Genomic DNA, 21,840 nt, shown 5'->3' with positions numbered 1-21,840 from the left:
CTAGGGCCAAGAAACTATTTAATTTGTAGCATTTGAGGCATAAACTTGTTCAATTTTACAGAAATAATAAAAATGTTAAAGTATTACACACACAGAATATTGCAGGTTTTTTGAACCATACAATAGTAAAGTACTTGAATTAATCTGCTTTGATTATTTTAGCCCAATACTGTAGTTGCCTACAAACTGAATGAGTCAATTTAGTATGGGTAAAACTACATATGCTGTAGATTAGTACATTATAATACACTTTACTGTAATATGGTTAAAAACACTGTAGTATTTTTTTATGAAGTACATATTTTTTTCCATACGAGTTAACTGGAAATTTTATTTTAAAACAACACATTTATGCTTTTACAAAGTAAAAAAATTTTGCCAATATACAATTGAAGTCAGAATTATTGGCCCTCCTTGAATTATTTTTTTCTTGTTTGAATATTTCCCAAATGATGTTTAACAGAGCAAGGACATTTTCACAGTATGTCTGATAAAAAATTTTTGTCTGGAGAAAGTCTTATTTGTTTTATTTTGGCTAGAATAAAAACATTTTTTTAATTTTATAAACACCATTTCAAGGTCAAAATTATAGCCCCTTTAAGCTATATTTTTCTGATAGTCTACAGAAAAAAAAAACATCATCATACATTGACTTGCCTAATTACCCTAACCTGCCTAGTTAACCTAATTAACCTAGTTAAGCCTTTAAATGTCACTTTAAGCTGTACAGAAGTGCCTTGTAAAATATGTAGTCAAATATTATTTACTGTTATCATGGCTAAAGTAAAAGAAATTAGATATTAGAAATGAATTATTAAAACTATTATGTTTCGAAATTTGTTAAAAAAAAATTTGTGTTAAACAGAAATTGGGGAAAAAATAAACAGGGGGCTATTAATACAGGGGGGCTAATAATTCTGACTTCAACTGTATATATTTTTATGCATACAAAATGGATCCAATCATATGTGTTTTCAACTACATCTAGAAGCATTTAGAAGTGATTAAAGTTTTAGACCTGGTTTATACCTGTATTTAATGCCGTGATTAGATCACCCATCTTTAAGGGATAGCTCACTCAAAAATGAAAATGAACTAACTGTTTTCTCACTTTCAAGAACACAAAAGAAGATATTTTGACGAAAGCTGAAAACCTGAAACCATCTACTTTCATAGTAGGAAAAACAAATACTATGTGGTTACAGGTCACAGACAACTTTCTTCAAAACACCTTCATGTGTGTGAGTGAGTGTATGTGTTCAACAGAAGAAACTCAAACAGATTTAGAAGACATGGATGAGTAAATGATGACATAATTTTCATTTTTGGAAGAACTATCTGTTTAATACCAGCTGTAAACAGAATCTGAGTGAGCTTAACATGAAAGATGAATTTAATCGACATCATCTGTGCTGCAAGTTCTCATTGTACCATCAAACGTCTTTCTTCGAAACAATCATGTGAATATGATTAAAAACCGTCACAGTTTAGTTGTGTATTGTGCAAGAATCTCTATTGTTATGTTTCCTGAAGCGTTTGGTGGTGTAACCATTTAGCATTATGACTCAACACCATGAGGTCACAATAAAAGAAGTACATGACTTTCTTCGCTGAAGCTCCCCTTACAGTGTTATGTTTGTCTTCATTTGCCATTCAGTGAATACATGAGAACAGCTGCTACTTTTTAATAACTCCCGTGCTTCTGTTCAACCAGAAAGCACGCTGACAAAACTTTAATAGACTAGCTGAACAGAAATGAACCAACCTGACCGGCTAAATTATGTGTGGCACACAGAACAATGCGAATGACCCGTTTTGTCAGCCTGAACCCATTTCAGCAGATGGCAGAACACAGATGGGACGGTTATGGTCCACTGTTATTGGGGAAAAATGTCCAGACCCACGCTTTATAATCATCACTAAGAGGCTGGGAGTCACAATGACCAGACGTGGCCATGAATTATGCTGGAACTAGGAGATTTTTCACCATTTTGAAATCACCTTTTCATGTAAATAGTAAAGCAATGTCATATAGTTAATATTATTTAATGATAAGCATGTTGTCTCGAAAAATTACTCAAACTATATATGATTAAGAATATATATATATATATATATATATATATATATATATATATATATATATATATATATATATATATATATATATATATATATATATATATATATAGGAGTTGATATTTAGCCGCACCATGGTGTTTCGTAACAGCTAATTTTCATGAGGTGGGTCGTTAGCTCAACGCTCAACTCCAACCTGGAGGACATACACTACAGACAATTTAGCTTACTCAATTCACATATAGCACATGTTTTTGGACTGTGGGGGAAACCAGAGGAAACCCACACGAACAAAGTGAAAACATGCAAACTCCACACAGAAATGCCAACTCACCAAGCTGGGGCTTGAACCAGTGACCTTCTTGCTGTGAGGCGACAGTGCTAACAGTGCTGACAGTGCTAACACTGAGCCACCGTGTAGCCCTTAATTTTTTAAAAACTTTATGTAAATTGCAGTTACTTTTATGCATTTGAAAAAGATATTATGCACTCTACTCACATTTTGAAGTTTTGGAGCTTTGCTTTGTGCACAGTAAAAGGCAATAAGGTAAGTTACTCAAACTGAAACCTATTGCGGCAAGCCATTTTATTTTTAAAGTAATATACATATAATCATTTTCACATTTAAAATTGGCATGAGTTAAGTTAATAAAACAAAACAACTATTCAAAACAACTACACAACAAGTCCAAACAACCATATAGCTACTCAAATGGTGCGGTATTGCTTCAAACATCAGAGTTAAGGTTAAACAAAAAATATAATAAGTAATTCATACTGTAACTCATTAGAAGGGCCACACAAAATCTGCAGACATTTTTTTGCTATTACTCCACAGATCTTTGTTACAAATCTGCGGATTTCTGCGGAATTATTTTGGGAGCATCATAGCTAAAAACTTCATATGTGAAATAAAAAATAATAACTTTTTAACTTTTATTGAATGTTTACAATGCAAATCCAATTACATTCACTTTATTTGGTAAACAAAGCGAGTCTCTCATATAACATCTATACGAAAAGACAGAAAATATTACTTTACAAACTGTATCAGCAATAATACTGAAATTAAGTTAAAAACTGAATAAATATAAATATGCACACATTTACACAAGTAAATAAACAGAATGAATGATGGGCTAAAAATCTGCAGAATTCTGCATGCGCAGATTCCGTGTGGGCCTGCTCATTAGGTTTGAGTTCTGCTTAATATAATCAGTTTATGAGTTACCATAACCCTTTTTCAGTAAGTCAAAGTAACCTTTAAAAAAATTCAGTTAATTTTATTTTATTTAGGGATTTTTACTGTTTGGTTTTACAGTTTGTGTGTATTTATTTAGCGATGATATTTCATTCATTCATTTTCTTTCGGCTTAGTCCCTTCATTCATCAGGGGTCTACACAGTGGAATGAACTGCCAACTTATTCAGCTTATGTTTTACAAAGCGGATGCCCTTCCAGCTGCAACACAGTATAAATCATACACTCTTACACTCATACACTATCTATCTATCTATCTATCTATCTATCTATCTATCTATCTATCTATCTATCTATCTATCTATCTATCTATCTATCTATCTATCTATCTATCTATCATCTATCTATCTATCTATCTATCTATCTATCTATCTATCTATCTGTCGTCTGTCTGTCTGTCTGCATGAGTTTTTTTTTAATTACTTTAAATATCTTGTGTCTAGATGATATTTGGAGTATATTATGATGTTAGTTTATCCAAATCATGTTTTACGTCTTGAAAAATGTCTACTGGATATCCTTATTTCTTTGTTTCTCTGTCTCTTTGTTTATCAGTCATGCAGATATCATCTCATTCGTCTTTTCCAGAACCGACGTCAATTGTTCCATAAATAGCAGCTGCAGTTTCGTTTACGTGGAAGGAAAAATATAGAACATAAGGTAAAAGTCATGTGAAATGTGAAAAGTCATGTGAAGTAACAGCATTTTTCTTTAACTTTACCGGTTTGATTGTAATATTAATCTGTCGCGATTTTCAGTTGTGAATTGAAATGTGAAACTGGTCTAAAGCCACAGGAAAACGTCTGTCACTCCGATGTTTCACAGACCGCAAAAATCATTATTTCTACTCTAAAATAACAGGTTAGACATTTCAAAAGTATTATATATTAAAACCCAAGCTTAATGTGAGATTTTTGAGTTCAAAGAAGGAGAGTAGACTTCAATATCTGCTTTCAGTGGCGAGGGAATCTCTCTAGTCAAGCAAACATTTCTTTTTAAGAAAAGACCACGGCAGATAAGAAAGCAAACTAAATTTAATTCTCAAAGCAGGACTAACTCTCCACTTATCTGTTTCTTTGGACGACACATTATAGGTATGTTAAGTGGAAGTGACTTAAAAGGCAAAGCAAGTCATTGACTGACAGATGAGTGTTTGTGCAGTGAGTGAGTGACTTTTCCCAAAGCACATTAAAACATTCCCAAAATGCTTTAGTCGAAGCTCAGACTGTGCATCACAGGCTATTTATAGAGCAGACGCCTTATTGTTCCTCTACAGATTTCTCCCAATTATCTGCCAGTGTGTGTACAGAAAACAACCAGCAGAGATCCTAAACAAAACATTGTTTGGAGTATATAGGGGTAAATCAGAGCCTTTCAGAGAGCTATTTGTGTTTTAAAAGAACTTGAGTGGAAATGGAGTCTTGTGACGCAGAGGTTTGTCTTGTATATAAGCTGTAGTCCATTTTCTGCAAAGCTACTAAATTCCAGTCATTCTTGAGAAAAATAAACAAAAGAGCTGCTGGCTTTAAATAACAAACTCCTTACTGACTTTAGCATGATTTACAGAAGACACCCACTCATATTTTATTCAGTGAAACAATATAGTTTATACACATTAGAAATTAGAACAACAATTATTTGGTGACATATTAAAAGACTCAAAATATGAAATAACTGTCTTATTATACTTTGTCTTTAAAAACGCTAGAATATTTACTAACTATTTTGATTAAAAAAACGTTTTGAATTTATTATGATAGGACAGTGTATAAACAGGAAGCAAAGTTGGAAACAGAGAAGGAAATAGGAACGAGAGAGGATTGCAAGCCGGGACTCGAACTTGGGACGCCTGAAGCACAATGGTGTTCTATGTTGTCCCACTGTCCTCAATATTATCAGTACCAACAGCAAGATTTTTTTAAAGGGCATCTAAAATGAAAATCGTCTTTTGTAAGCTGTTTGGACAGATCTGTGTATATGTATAGTGTGTCCACAGTAATATTGGGGTGATATAAACACAATAAGTCTTGTTTTTAAATTTCCAAGCACTAAAATAGTATACAAATCCCTGCCATTTTGAGGCCCACTGTCATGTTACATAAGAGTGCGGTTTCCTCACTCACCGAATTGATTGACAGCTGCATATTAACATGTCTCCATAATAATGCGTATAATCATATAAACAAGAAAGGATGTGCGCAAAGCAACTGGGATAAAAAGATCTGTTGAGCTCTCTGTGATCATCAATCATCATCAAATGTGATTAAGAATAAGATTTACATGTTTAAAACCTTTTTAAAATAGTGCATGTTTGTAAACAATTACATCGATTTAATCACCACAGCCGCATGTCAGTACTATTTTAAAAGAAGACGCTTCAATCCAGGTGTGTAGATGTTAAATCAGGTTTATTTTTTACATTAATATAACAGATATTCATACAGCAGTGTATATTAATGTATCCTGTCACATTTGTGTGCAAAAACAGTGCAAAGTTAAATGCAAGGTCTGTGTGTGTGCATGAACTTTGTAACGACATTGTGTGTGACCCTTTGAAAGGCTTGAATTAACTCCACAACAAATACATCAAATAATAATCATTGTGAAAGTTCTTACTGTAAATTTTATCGCAAATGTTAAGTGAGATCTGCTTCCTTCATGTCTGTCACTGTGCTGTTTATCTGATGCAGTCGAGGCGGAGATTAGGGGACACTCTGACAGGCACGTGGGGCCGGTGGGCAGGGAGAACTAGCATTAAAGGCACAGGCAACAAAAACAGCTACAATGTGTTCAGAGTAGAAAATAGCAATTTTCTGAAAGGTAGAAGAAATAGTCTGATGGATGTTTTGAGTTGAAACTTTACAGACTCACCCGGGAGGCACAAACGACTTCTCTTAAATCTTAAAAAAAAAGTAAAGTAAAAATAAAAGAGTAAAACAGGTGCCCTTTAAACATTTTTTTATGTGATGCAAGGAACATGATCGACTATTCTTATACTTATACAAACCAATTTTTTTTGTTGTTTTGCTGAATGACAATTGAGCATTATTTCAACCATATTTTGACATTTTATTAGTACATGCAATATTAAAAAACTAAACTATACACTTTATGTGCATTTAGCATTTTCTTTGATGGCCTAAATAATAATAATAATAATAATAATAATAATAACTTTTGCAAATACAATTTTCAGCAGAGACTAAAGTGGGTCATAGTCTTGGACACATTTTTAAATATGTGAACTTGTGGAAATGTTTATTATTTTAATAGTACAAAATATACATTTAATTAAAGCTCTATTAAGTGCATGTGTCTGAGACTGCATGTCCGAGACTGCTTGCCTTAGTTTTATGTGCAATTCTGCATCCTTATATTACTGAATAAGTGGACAGTTTTTCAATCAGCTAAAAATACAATTTTCATAAAGATCATCATTCTTCTTTATGCACTTTATAAGCCATATTCAGAATGCCTCGTCCATATTAGTGGTTTTAAAAAATATGAGAAAGAATAGAAGGCCTGTGTGCTTCCTAAATTGAATCCATATCTTAACTGAATTGAACAAATCATTAATGTGACTCGGGAATGATGAGGAGTGGGAGTGATTCCTTCATTCGCTAATGCTTCAGGTACTGGAAAAATTACTCTCACCCACTTAGTTTTCTTCAGCTTATCCCCTGCTTTATCAGGAGTCGCCACAGTGGAATGGGCTGCCAATTACTCTGTGCCAATGAACTCGCCTATTGCTACTTTACACTGCAGATGTTCTTCCATGCTGCAACACGGGAAACACACACACACTCTCTCTCATTCACACACTACAGGCAATTTAGTTTATTTAATTCACCTATAGCGCATGCCTTTGGACTGTGGGGGAAACCGGAGCAACTGGAGGAAATCCATGCAGACATGGGGAGAACATGCAAACTTCACATAGAAATGCCTTCTAGTCCAAGCCCAGTTGGGACTCGAACCAGCGACCTTCTTGCTGTTTGGCAACATAAAATGATCATTGTCCTATGTGTTACTCAACATACATTGCTTAAAGCATTCCAGAAAAAGGAGTATATTTATGTGTTTTTTTTCTCTGATTGATTTTAAACATCAGCTTCCCCTCAGAGAGGATTCTGGACATTGTGATATATCTTAGTACGTGTCAAAAATGTGTAAATACCAATTTTCAGATGATTTGATGGCTTGACAGAGATTGTGAAAGTCAGATGCGTGACTCTGTGTGCACTTCTGTTATCTAACACTCTGAGGTTTATCATCTGTGAGAGTCTTGAGGTCACAAACAGCCAAAGTCTGTGAAACAAGTGACTCATGCTCTCACAGGACCTGTGGGAGAACAGGCAGATTCATCTCTCATACACATTGTCTGATGTCTCAGCACCGGAGAAATATCTATCTATCTATCTATCTATCTATCTATCTATCTATCTATCTATCTATCTATCTATCTATCTATCTATCTATCTATCTATCTATCTGTCTGTCTGTCTGTCTGTCTGTCTGTCTGTCTGTCTGTCTGTCTGTCTGTCTGTCTGTCTGTCTGTCTGTCTGTCTGTCTGTCCTTATTTACAGTCCATTCATTCATCTATCCATTCATTACAAAGATGCTAAATGCTAAAGTGCTACTAAACAAATACTGACACAACCACATGGTTAGGCAAGTTTTTTTTTTTTTTAATTAAGCACAGAAACATGGCATTATCATGTTACCATTTTAAATCTGTGCATTTTTACCACCTTAGTTCCCAATTTGTATCTATCTGTCATGTCCATCCTTCCATTAAATAGTTTTAAAATGCTTAAGTGTCAGTAGCAGTAGCTTTTTATGGTCATTTATAGATGTATAGATGCCTTCAAGCATGCAATTACTAAAAAAGGATTCACTAGCCTATGCTAGATTTTAATGGTATTATCAATGACATGTCAACAAACATATTACCACTTTTATATATTTGTAACTAAAATATAAAACATATTCAGATGCTTATTCTATCTATCTATCTATCTATCTATCTATCTATCTATCTATCTATCTATCTATCTATCTATCTATCTATCTATCTATCTATCTATCTATCTATCTATCTGTCTGTCTGTCTGTCTGTCTGTCTGTCTGTCTGTCTGTCTGTCTGTCTGTCTGTCTGTCTGTCTGTCTGTCTGTCTGTCTGTTAAACAAATAATATCATATATCTCATTACCTATTTCATTAACACTGTAGCAATAATATAATATAATATAATATAATATAATATAATATAATATAATATAATATAATATAATATAATATAATATAATATAATATAATATAATATAATATAATCCTAAAAAAAGTTTGCCTAGCAGCATCAGCTCGCTATCAAAAGGCTGTCGGCTGTTTCCGTTAATTTACGTAAGCTTTCGGAAACGGGGGCAGGACTCGGCGTTTGAGCGCGCCTGCAACTAATCCAGTTCATTCCACCAGTTCACCTGAACTCTTGACGACTGTTCCTGCGCGCGCAGGTGAGCTTTACCGGACACTTTCCTTCAAAACAATACTTTTCTGACAGCTTTACGCTGCTCTGAAGCGACTTCATCGCAGTTTTGGACAACTTTAAAGTCTTTGTGATTATTTTGAAAGACTTCTGAGGAATGTCGCGGATCTGAACAAAAAAGTGCGTGTACTCTTGTCTGTGTTTACAAAGTGATTCACACGAGACGTTTGCGAGAAAGCAAATCATGGCAACAGGAGGATTTAAATCTAACAGCGCGACAGACTTTCTGGAGGAATGGAAAGCAAAGCGTGAAAAGATGAGAGCAAAGATGCTTGGAGATATCGCCGCCGCCACCGGCAGAACCACGGAGTTAAACAACAACGGCAGCAGCTCGGTGAACTGCGTCTCCTCTGCGCCCTCTTATCCGGTGGCTCGGTCCTCCTCTTCATCCGCTCTGAAGGACGAGCCCAAGACATCCGAGCCGCCCGGGGGAAACTTGAAGAAGACGCCGGAGAAAGTGAGCGCAGTCCCGCAGGCGGATAGCCCGAGCCCCGCCGGTGTGGATGACAGTGATAAGGAGAGTCCCACACACAGCAAGAGCAAAGAGAAGAAGAGCTCGGGACCCAGCGCCAGAAAGGGCAAAGGACAGATCGAGAAGAGGAAGTTAAGAGAGAAGAGGAGGTCAACAGGTGTTGTCAGCATACCGTCCAACGAGGTCAGTTCACTTGCTTTAAAGTTTACCTTTTCACCAAGGCAATAGCAGAAGCCTACTAAAATGCTGCTTATTACAACAGCTGTCATAGACATTGTTTTTAATGGTTGCTACACTTTCAAAACAAAATAATAACATGGTGCTTGTTTAAGTTGTTTCCAGATCTAGACATTTTATAGATTGTGTAAAACATGCATTTTAACAAATATACATTGCACAAAAAGTGTAAATACCTTCTGTTCTATTAATCTTTTTATATATTAATAGTGAGCCCTGCTATACATGAAGCTTTATTTACATGCCTTTAAAACATGCCATTATGCTAGTTTTCAAATGGTGTTACCAATGGCGTAATGTCAACAAACAAAGTACTGCTTTATATTTTGTAACTAGAATTAAAAGCATGTTTTTACCATTTTAACCATGGCAAGGTAAACAATAATCAGGTGCTTATTTACGTCATCTATCTATCTATCTATCTATCTATCTATCTATCTATCTATCTATCTATCTATCTATCTATCTATCTGTCTGTCTGTCTGTCTGTCTGTCTGTCTGTCTGTCTGTCTGTCTGTCTGTCTGTCTGTCTTTCTGTCTGTTCTTGGTAATTAATACTTGCTTAGGATACTTTGATGTAAACTTTGGTACTGAATAATAGAAGTAAAGTTGTTCTTTTATTCGCAAATTCAGACTTTCTCCTTAATAATATAATTTTATGAAATTTTTATTTGTAAACTCTAAATAGCAAAATCATATTAGCAGCTAGTGACTATCAAAGTACAACATTGTTCACAGTCAAATAAACTGTGTAAATGTTGTTTTCAAGTCATACTTGCAAGGTTATTTTAGACCAAATATTCAAAGTGCCATAGTAAACAATGTAGGGAGTGTGTCACAAGTGGATGAATGTGTGAATATAAAGCCTCTGTTACTGAAAATATTAATATGCAATGTATTTGCATGCTCTTCGAAGAATGCAATGTTGTTACCATCATGTTAGTTTAAAAAGAAGCCGCATTGTCTTAGTATATAATGTGCCATATTTACGTGTACAGTAAGGAATACAAGATAAAACCATCATGCCTCTTTTTATTGGCTGCATGAATTTGCCAAAAGTATGATAAGAACAACAACAAAAATAAACACAGAAATCATATTATTGTCATGGCGAAGGCCCATATCCTGAGTTGCAACCATATTTGCTTACTGAAAGTGTTCTAAATATGTTTAGTAACTAAAGTATACAAGCTTGCTTGCATTATTACAGCCATATTTGCAATCTTACGTCTACTAACCATCCTACGTGCCTAAAACAAATCATAATCAGTGTCCAAATACCACAGAACTTTTTTTTTTTCTAAGTAATTTGTTGGTAATTTTGTCTAAAACTGACATTATTACAACCAGATTTGCTTATCTAGGCTCAACTCTGGCCAATTTATATAACTTAACTGTGAAGTCCATCGTTAAATGTCACTTAATGAGTGAACTCGCATACCTACATTATGTAATCTTGGTGAAATATCTGTTTAATGCATGTTCTCCTCCAAACAACACTCCTATAAATCAAGACTAGAAGGCAACAAGTCTGATGACTAACAGATTGGGATCACATTATACATATTTTCTCCATTTCATGATTTATAATGACTGTGAGTTGCTGAGTTACGTTGTAGATCATGGGATGGAGCTGATGGAGAACACGGTACGGCTGTTCCTCTAGTTAAAAACACTTCATTAGCAGATCGGTTCACCATAACAATTAGCCTCCAAATCTGTCACCGTTATCTCTCACCTTTCAACCCGTCACATTCCCCTGCATGAGCAGTGGGAGGCTTGTTAGTGCATATGCCAATGTGAATGTCTACCACCCAGCTCCACTGCCCTGCGGATAGTTGCTGTTGGAGGCTGACCAGTATGTCTGCTTTGGCTGGAGATATCCTGTCATTAGCCCCTCGCACTGTGCCAAGGTAAAGTAGTTTGGGAAGTAGGGGGCAGGCCAAGACTTAATGTTAGGGTGTCTTTGAGAGCAAGTATACACACTCATGCCCCAGTGTCTCTCTGCACGAATGTAGAGCTGGGTAAATAGTTTATTGTTTTGACATTATTCTGTCTGGAGCTGAAGTTATTATAAGTGAGGGAGGGCATACTAGTGTAAAGATGGTTAACGGCTATGACATCCTGTCTAAATGTGTTGAACTTAAGGGTCCCATCACCTGAAACTGTGATGTCCAGCAGTATATCTCACACCTTTTGGACATATCAAGCAGGTTTAGTGTCTGCTTGATTTAGTGAGAATGTGCCAAATATCCTTCCTTAACCAGCTTTGAGAAAGGATATGCGGTAAAGCAGACATTTGGACTTTCCAGAGGTTGTTTCCCTGTACTTCCTGCCGCGGCTTCAGATTTAGAGGGCTCATTGTTTGACCGTGTGCATTTAGGAGCTTGCTGTGAGTTTTCAGACTCTTGTGGAGTTACAGTTCTCCGTCCGAAACCTAAACTTGGTTTCCCACTGTCATAATAATGAGGGGTCAATAACTTTTTATAAAGCTGCCTGTAAGCGAGTACACTGTAAAAAGCGGTTGTTAGCCTTAAAAATGGACTAACTCATTGCCCTTAAAGCGACAAGTTGACTTTACTTAAAGTGAGTAAACCTGTTGGAACTGTGAAGTTGACCTAATTTTTATATTTATGCACAGCTCATTTACTTAAGGATTTTAAGGCACCAGATTTACTGACTATTTTGGTTGACTAAAAACTTTAAAAGCAACAGTAGGGCTGGGGTTCAAAAACTAAAATCAAATTTTTCTAGGTCAATTTTTCAATTATTTTCCCTACTGTTTGTGGAGTCATGTGACCCCACTCCTTAAAGGCTGGTTTATTTGTCTGCGTCAAGTACCTGCGTTTGGTCCGGCGCAGCTTTTGCACAGTTTCATACCCCTTGCTATGGCTGACGTGCACCTCTCACGATGATGCTTAGCACAAGCTGATGGACCCATTATTGAGCCTTACTTTGCACTACATTAACGACAGTTGGAAGCTGCGCCAGAGATGCCTTGAGACGGCATATTTTCCATTACATTAAAAATATTATTTACGTGAAAATATTTGTTTACAGAATATGCAAGAAATACTCTGTTTAAAATAATATTTACAGGCTATGGAAGAGTTATTTTATTTAGAAAAAATACTGCTTTTTATATGAAAAACATTAAAAAAAGATTATTTTGTTTCCAAAAGTATTTATTTTCGCTTTTTTATTAGAAAAAAAAGTCAATGTTCATTTTAGGCTAAGTGTGTTTATTTTCAAAGATAATAGATGGTGTATGTTTTCTTGAGTTATTTTAAAATCAAGTAATGCAAACTTCATTCAGAAATCTCTCACTTGTAATATGTGAACATTTTTACTATACAAGACTTGTCAGTGAAGGCAGTGAGGGCTAAAAAAAATTAAAAATAAAATAATTGTTCATTAATCGTAATAAAGTTAAAATATTCAATTAAGCGAGATTTTGACTTTAGGCCAAATTGCCCAGCCGTAAGTGACAGGTTTACTCACTTTTTTAAAAGCAAAGTCAACTAGTTGCATTAAAAGCAACAGGTTTACTAGACAAACAGGAATAAGTTTGGTACTGAGAGCCGTAGTGTGATGAAAAACAGTCAACATTTCTAATAATAAATAATTTTTTCTTTGCCATAATGACAGTAAATAATATTTTACTACATATTTTTCAAAACACTTCTATGCAGCTTAAAGTGACATTTAAAGGCTTAACTAGGTTAATTAGGGTAACTAGGCAGGTTAGGGTAATTAGGCAAGTTATTGAATTACAATGGTTTGCTCTGTAGACTATCAAAAAAAAAAAAAAAATGCTTAAAGGGGCTAATCATATTGACCTTAAAATGCTTTTAAAAAAATTAAAAACTGCTTTCATTCTTGCTGAAATAAATCAAATAAGACTTACTCCAGAAGAAAAAATATTATCAGTTATACGGTGAAAATTTCCCTGCTCTGTTAAATTAATTGGAAAATATTTAAAAAAGAAAAAAAAATGGGGGGCTAATATTTCTGACTTCAACTGTGTATACACACACAAAGAACATGAACAAACATTGGCTCGTACCGTAGACACACAAAACACAATATAAAGAAAAACAATAATCATTTAAATAATCACTTTGAAACAACAGGTTTACCCAGTAAAATCAACTAACCACTTTTAAAGTGTAATTGGTCAGTAATGTATTACTGCAGACTTTGCAAACCATTGCAAACACTTTGTATCAGACTTCAGCCATCTGTATATGTGTGTATCTCATTGTAACTTTAATCCATAACGTGTTTGTTTAGTATTACAGATCTGAAAGTTCATATCATCCGCCAGAACATTTGAAAAATGTTTCCTTGGACCTTATGTTTAGCTAGTGTGGCTGGAAAGTTTGTTTTAATTTCAGAGTGTTTAGGTCAGTGCAGCTCTAATAAACGCGAATGCTATTGTTTGACATCTGGCTGAGTCTCAAAATCCTCTCGACCCGTCAGGAGATAAAAGCCTCCATGTCCGGGCTCCCTGGCGGTTTTCCATTTCAAATTCCAAATCCCGCATAAACAACGACATTCTCATCTTGAAAATGTGCTGAGAAAAACCTTTATGCTTGAGTTTGTGCTGCAGAACTGTTCCTGGATAAACCTGGATGTGGCTGTCCATCAGCAAGGGGGATCATTTTATATTGTGTCCCATTTGGATGAAATTCGCTACTCTGAAAAATAAATATTTATGATGGTTTCTTGCTGAAGGACTTTCTGTTGGCGATGAGCCAGGCCATTTTTCACTCTCCATAGGACGAACCTGAAGCTGGCCGTGGCCTACATAAACTGCAACGTTGAAAGAGATCATACCTGACTGTTTACATTGTGAAGCCTATGAGAATTTGCTGTATATCTGACATTTAGGAAAGGAAACCAGACCAACTGGAAAACATTTGGCACTGAGAGCAGTAGTGTGATGAAAAACAGACCTTAATGCTTCTTATCTTTTGCTGCTAGTGACTTGTGGGGTCTGGGTAAAGTGGTGGTTCACCCAAAAATGAAAACTTTGTTATTAATTACTTGTGCCATTCCAAACCTCAGAGACATTTATTCACTTTTGAAACACACTTTAAGATATTAAATCTGAGAGCTCACTCATCCTCCAAAAATACCAAAACACATCCTCAAAGCACATCATATTTCAGTGGTCCAATCAGAATATTATCAAGCTACAAGAATACTTTAGAATACTTTAAAGCAAAAATAATGACTATTCAACTGTTCCTTCCCTACAGTGTCAGTATATTGTGCACGCTGACAAGCTCTTTGCACTGATGCTTGCTCAGGTTATAGGTCAGCAGACAACTTAGCATGACAACTACATGAGCTTAAACTGACACTGAGAAAAATAGACTTTTGAATAAAGTTGTTTATGTGCACACAAAATGATTCCTATTGCGTAATAACATTCTGATTAAACCACTCAAGGGATGTGGTCTGTTTTAAGGAGGTTTTTTGCTATTTTTCTGGAATTTGAATGAGTTGGGACTAATGCTATCTATGGAGAATGAAGGAGAAGACGACTGACATGTTGGTGAGTAATTAATACCATTATCATTATATATTAATAAAATCTAAATCTATTTAGATTATATAATTTATTATTTTAATGATTTTATTATTGTTTAAAATCATTAAAATCTTTGGATGAACTAACCAAAGACTCAAACCAAGACTATAGAGGAAGTGGAAATACTACTTTTAGTGCACTACTTTCTTTTAAAACTTGCGGAAACCTGCGGTTGTTTATCCACTTATTGCTAGCGGTCACTGAACTGTTGTTAAATGTCATAAGATTGGCACCTCGGTTAAATGCTGTTGTTTAATGTCAAACATAAAAATTTGGTTTTGCAGTTTTACGAGCATTTAACATTTGGCGTGGTTGGCAACGGTCTGCTGCCTGGAATGAGACTTTGCTGCTTAAACAAGCATGTGGCATGTTTTACGGTCACCACTTTTTCCAAACAAGGTCACATACACACCACAAATACCTTTGAGATTTAGTCACGGGCAAGCAAGGTAAGCAACCTGTTATTAGCTCAGCCCTTCACTCTTTTCTCCCTTTGTTCTGGAGCATTCCAGGCTATATACCAAGCATAGAAGAGTATTTTTGGTAATCCTTTCAACAAGGGAAATTCCTGCATTTATTTGTTACCACTGATATTTGTGATTAGAGGCTACACCACATTCTTGACCAGAGGTGTAATGCCATTGAGAGGGAATTAAGAGGGGAAAGTTTGAAAACAGGTAGGGTCTCACTTTACACACTAGGGTCTTTCTTTGAGCCTTGGTCTCTCTCTTAGGTGTCACTCCTTGTTAATATACCAGAAAACAGTCCAAACATGATGTTCTACATTTATTTCATGTCAGACTACATCAGCACAATAATCGGAGAGCTGGAATACAGTGAGACCAAGACTCTGAGGATTGCCCCTTTCACCTTATATTTCATTTCACTTTTTCTCTTTTAACTGTCCTGTCTTTTCAAGCATGACACAGACTCACTTGCAGTTGAAAATGTATGCACTTCCTTATAGGGCTGGGTGATATGGGCAAAATATCGTATCCTAGTACTTTTAGGAGGAATGACGGTTTACGATATATATAATTATATATATCCGGTATTTTCCCATAAATGGTTACTCGAGAGTTATCCAGGAGTAAGATTTTAATATAACACTGGCACTGCATGTTCCTCTATGTCGCGTCAGTGATGGGTCATTCTTAAACGATTTGTTCATTTTAAACAAATCTTTTGTATGACTCATGAAGTGAATCACTTATTTTGCGCATGCGCTAATTTGTGCAATTGGAATTTATGTGCTACCTTGGAGTGTTTTCGCGCAGAATGTGCACGTGTGGCCTCAAACCATATTGATATGAACGTTACTTTGAGGTGTGTCAGCACAGTTTGGTTGGGTTTTGGCACGGTACTCTTGTGGTGTGAGTGCAAAGCGCGCCTGAGCTCGAAACTGAAACTACTTTTAATGCTGTTTTATATGGATTTATTAATCATTCTTACTTATCATTGAACAAACTGTCATTATTTATTATGGATACAAACCTCTTATTGCATGTCAACCTTATAGAAACCACCTAATACGTGCAGCATGAGGATTTTGTGATAATTGATGAGCGTCAAAAGTTGTGGATCTGTTCTGCGAAATATTTGACTGCGTGTCACTGCATCCCAAACAAACAATACAAAATGATATAACTTAAACAATGTCCACTATGCTGAGTGGGAGCTCTTCTCTTCCTTTGCAATGTTTTTAGGTACGCCCTTTGCATTTCTCCAACTAAGGTGTTCGGGGAAGCATATACCCCCTTCCCCAAATGCCATCCCCTTCCTACTTGAAGATTTTTTTTCTTTATATATATTTGACTATTCTTTCATACAGAACAGATCTATTCTTTGCTCATTTATTAATCAAACAAAACCATTTCATGTTACCTTATTTATACGATGTAGGGTTGTAACGGTATGAATTTTTCACGGTATGATAATCGTCTAAAACAATACCACGGTTTGACGGTTTTGCGGTATACGGTATGTTACAAATGTTACAAAATAATAGAACAGTGAAGCAAATTTGACTTTTTCCAAATAATATATTTTTAGTTACTATAAACAACACCACTTACAATGAACAAATAAAAATAAGAAAATAATAAATAATGTGTCAAAGTCCAAATAAAGTCCAAATAAACATGGTGCAAATCCTCAGTAAAAAATAGATATAAATATTTACTATACTATAAATAGTTACATAACGAAACTAGATTCAATATGGAACATCCTTAGGTTTTATGTGCCAGCATGGATATGGTTGTCTATGGATATGGATATGGTTGTCTGCAATGCAGACAAACAGCTGCATCTTCATTTGCGTCTTTTGAAAACAGCAAGAGCAGCAGTTCGTCTTTGCTGTGTCACTGTTTTGTCATGTTTCTATGCTGCTGTGCATGCAAAAGTACTTAGTATGAGAATTATTTCATGCAAAACTTTTTTTTTTTTTGCGTTTTATTTAGCCGCGCATAAATGTATGCCTATCTCTCATTTCGTGTTGTTCAAAAAGCTTGGTCCACAAACAAAAGCGAAACCTATGCTTATTGGTTGTGATATAGCGAGTTTGAACCAATCTGGGCATGGAGGAGGGACAATGCATCAATGTATCATGTCTGATTTGTCCGGAGACACAGTGACGAGCGTTTCTTTGTCAAATCAGCGTTGTCAAATGTTGATGACGTAACCGCACTGATTCCAGAGCCTCTGAAAGTCCGAATGTTATGTGATACAGCACTGGAAAGCTGAGATTCTCTTCTTTATGCCAATCTTTGAATTGTATGAATCGGATCAGCGGATCAAAAGTTATTAAACATTTAAGAGCAATACATATTTTTAGCCGCGGCTGTCTCGGTCTTTAAGGGTTAAAACCGTTGATATGCAATTGTTCATGGTATGATAATCGTGCATGTTCAAATCGTGGTAAACCGTCATACCGGTATATTGTTACAACCCTAATACGATGGCTTGTCATTTCTGTCTGCTCTTTGTATTGCACATGCAGTGAAATTTATGTTGTAAAATATGTTGCGTCAACCAGATGGAATAAAAAAAAAAACATCTTCTGAGCCCGGAGAATAAGTTAATGAATCCCACTTTTAGGCATGGTACCACACTTTGTGTCCAGTGTGTGGCCAGTGTCATTGCAACACTATTCATCCAAAAGACTGAACTAGGGTAATTGCCTTGAATCAATTGCAAATATTTAACAGATAGCATAGATGCACATCTGTCATCATAAGTATACTTTGTCTCTTTCTTTCTGTCCCTCTTTCATGCATGCATGCATGTACGCACACACACAGAATCTAGAATCACGCAATAGAATCTTTCCATCAACATCTTCAAATAGCATCTAACAACTAGTTAATATTTATTTTCAAACATTTGTTTCATTTTAATCTGGATTAAACATGACAGAAAAAGGTTTTATTTTTTGGCTGCTTGATACTTTTTTTCTATAACGTCCCATCTGATTCATGGTGAGAATACTGAAAAAACGTTGCTCATTTTAGAAGTTTGGTATAAAGGATTTATATTTCCAGGACAGAATGTAAGACTAGTACAGACTAGAATACATAAAAGTATAATTTATTGCTCTAAATCTCCCAATAAGAGACAGATATTTTGCAAACTTTAAGAAAAGATTCCATATAATCTGTCATTCTAGTTAGCAAGAAAACACCGCCCCACAACCCCTGTTCTCATAAACCTAGGGGTAACACTGCTTCTATGTTTATGATACTTGACAGGCATTGCCATTGTAGTCTGCAAACCACAATCAATTCAGTTGCATGTCATTATGGTGCAGATATAATAATGGTGCCATCTTTTACATTTGGATTTGTAAGAATGGTCACGGTAGGTGCACATGATTTAAATAGCCGGTTGATTGTGACAGTCATGCGTTCACCCCTTTTCCTTATTGGTACAGACACTATAAATAACCCCTTCCAGGATTGTGTGTTTAGACTTGCTCTTTTTGTTTGGTTGTGAAATATCTCAGCGCTTTGTCAGCGGTGCAGTGACGCATCGCTCTAAATGAAGTCGTCACTTATTAACATGCACCAGACACCACATAGAGAATGAACTAAATGACCTGGTGCTTCCTCTGTGCGTAGGCTCGCTCTTATCTACAATATTTGTCTTTGTACAAGAGCGGTTGCTTCTTAGTTCAATATTTGAAGCCTTTAGTATCAGTGGGCAGAGTTCAAAAGAGGAAAGAAACTGTTGTATAACCCCTGTTGAGATAAGCCACCAGTGTTGGGGAAGCTACTGTGAAGTTGTAGTTTGCCAAACTTTATGTAAAAAAACCCCCACAAAAAATGACCTTTTCCGCTTGTTCAAACTACTTATTTAAAATGAGACTACAGGATTCTTATTTATTGTGGGGGGACAGCTTATTTTATGTTCTTTATCTACTTGCATTTAAAAAGAAATTTAAGAAATGCAAGCATAACCAATGACATAGTAATTAAAGATTGAGTGTAACTGATATTTACTAGTCATAATCTACAGTGTCTTTAATAGTGTGCCCAAAATATTATCATTTTATTCTGGCAATATAAGAACAATGTTACTTTATAATGTAATAATTGATAATAATACTTTATGCAGTACCTGATCAGCTAAATTATATTTAGCTTTTGTGTGCATTTGTCACTGTGCACTGTTGTGTACTTGTTGTTTCATACTAACCTATTTTTTAAGTATTGTATTTTATATGTATTATTGTTTTATCATATTGTTTTTTTTCTATAGTTTGTTGTAATTTTGTAAAATGCAAAGAGCACATAATTAATTTTTTTTAAAAAAGCATGCAGTTAGAAAATATGGGAATGATAAGCCAAGCAAATCAACAACATTATGTGTGTGCAATTTTTCTGCAACAATGCTTTTATTTTCATGTGAGGCATAAATTGTACAAAAATATATATTCTAAATGCAGTTTTTACAAACTTAATATACAATATTGTGCACATATATATCACAAATTCCTCATCAAGTAAGACATTTTAAGTGACTTTTACTAATTATTAGGGTTTCTAAAGGATCACTTGAGATTGAACGCTGAAAATTCAAGGTTCACATCAATGAATAGCAGTTTAAAAAATGATTTAAGACATTAATTCATTTCAAATGAAAATAATAATTAATTTTATTTTATAAATAATTTTTTATTATTGTTTTAGTTTATATTATTTATTTAAAAAATAAATAATTATAAGAACAAGAAACTTCTTACCAGAACAGGTAATTTTTTTGATAGTGTACTTTATTATTTTTATAACGGCAAACTACAACAATATAAATACATCAGGTTGAAATATTAATAAAGACCTAGCTACAATGTAAAAAGTGCTGGGTTTCACAACCAATTTGTTTTGGGACAACATGAAGGGATTAACGTTTTAGTTTTTACATTTTCTATTTTATGTAAGTAATTTGAACAAACAGCAGTGCAAGTCATCAGCGTACTTGCACAATACTTTCACTTTATCATTGCATATTCAATAAGGAAGACAAACGCATTTCACAAGAAGCAATGTGGAACAGTTTATTCCATGTGCTTTCCACAAACAAGTGTAGAACAACATATGAGAGATGGCAGCACTTTTTTTATGGTATCTGTTCACACTTTATCGCACAATGCTGATTATTTACACAACTGGCGGTTAGCTTTGATTGTGCGTGAGCAGAAACAATGATTATAAAAGCAAGCAGAATTTGGCAAATAGTTGTTTGTGAACATTCCTCTGAGCAGGGCGCTCGCTGTGAGTCAGTGGTAAAACCAGGCCACTCTGCGTGATTAGGCATTAGCCTGTCTGCTTACATTCACCACTGCACAACAAGACAAACTTTGCTTTCTATTTTCTTTTCTTTCTTTCGTCCTTTGATCTCTCTCCCTGCATCTCTCATCCCTCACTGTGTGTGTTTTCTCGCTCTGTCATGTGCTGCAAAGAGTGCTGATAGGCGGCTATTCCAGGATCTCAAATCAGTTTCACCTGATGCAGGAAACTTGTTTGTTATAGAAGCAAAAACCGCAGACTGTATTAAAGTAGTTCTTATCTTCAGAGATGAGCAGTCATGCAGTATTGTGTTAAACTTTGGTATGTGGTAATTCATCTCATGCTGTTTGTGCTGTTGGATATCTCACACTGTTGTTGAGGACAGCTATGCTTTACATAAAACCGATTTTTATTATTGCTTTTTATGACAAATATGCCCTTTAACAATAACTTTTTTACTCCATCGAAGGTTCTTTATAGTGGAATAAGGACTTTATTTGATCTAGGTGTTCTACAAATCATATCTAAAGGTTATTTGGGGGTTTATTCATTCTGCCATCACTTTGAAAACCTCCTTTTTAAAAGTGTAATGTTTTACGTGTGGCACACCGATAACTGTATTCTAGGTCACAACAAAACTCCTTGAATATGTTAGTTGGTGCACAATAAAATGTTTCAAAAAAACAATTAAGCATTAATGACTTTTATATTAAACAAATATGCAAACACTACTATTAAAATTTCATTATAATTAAGATCACAATACACCCTATTGTTTCCAGCTGAATCCATATTGGACTGCACTCGCCAAATATTTACCAGCCTATAACCATTAACTAAAAAAATGTGTCAAAATTGGTT

At 35.1% G+C, this 21,840-nt stretch overlaps 1 protein-coding gene across 1 annotated transcript in view; it reads left to right on the top strand.

The window, feature by feature from the left end:
- The first annotated feature begins 8,805 nt into the window (after window positions 1–8,805).
- The window catches only part of pawr (PRKC, apoptosis, WT1, regulator), a 144,211-nt gene continuing 131,176 nt past the window's right edge, over window positions 8,806–21,840 (top strand). The window contains exon 1 of the mRNA NM_001006015.2: window positions 8,806–9,540. Within this exon, the coding sequence (NP_001006015.1) occupies window positions 9,070–9,540 (471 nt within the window). The 5' untranslated portion in view covers window positions 8,806–9,069. The remainder of the gene's footprint in view (window positions 9,541–21,840) is intronic.

The sequence above is a fragment of the Danio rerio genome, chromosome 4, assembly GCF_049306965.1.
Source record: "Danio rerio strain Tuebingen ecotype United States chromosome 4, GRCz12tu, whole genome shotgun sequence".
NCBI lineage: Eukaryota > Metazoa > Chordata > Actinopteri > Cypriniformes > Danionidae > Danio > Danio rerio.
Note: the sequence above shows the minus strand (reverse complement) of the source record. Positions and strands in the feature narration are given on the sequence as shown.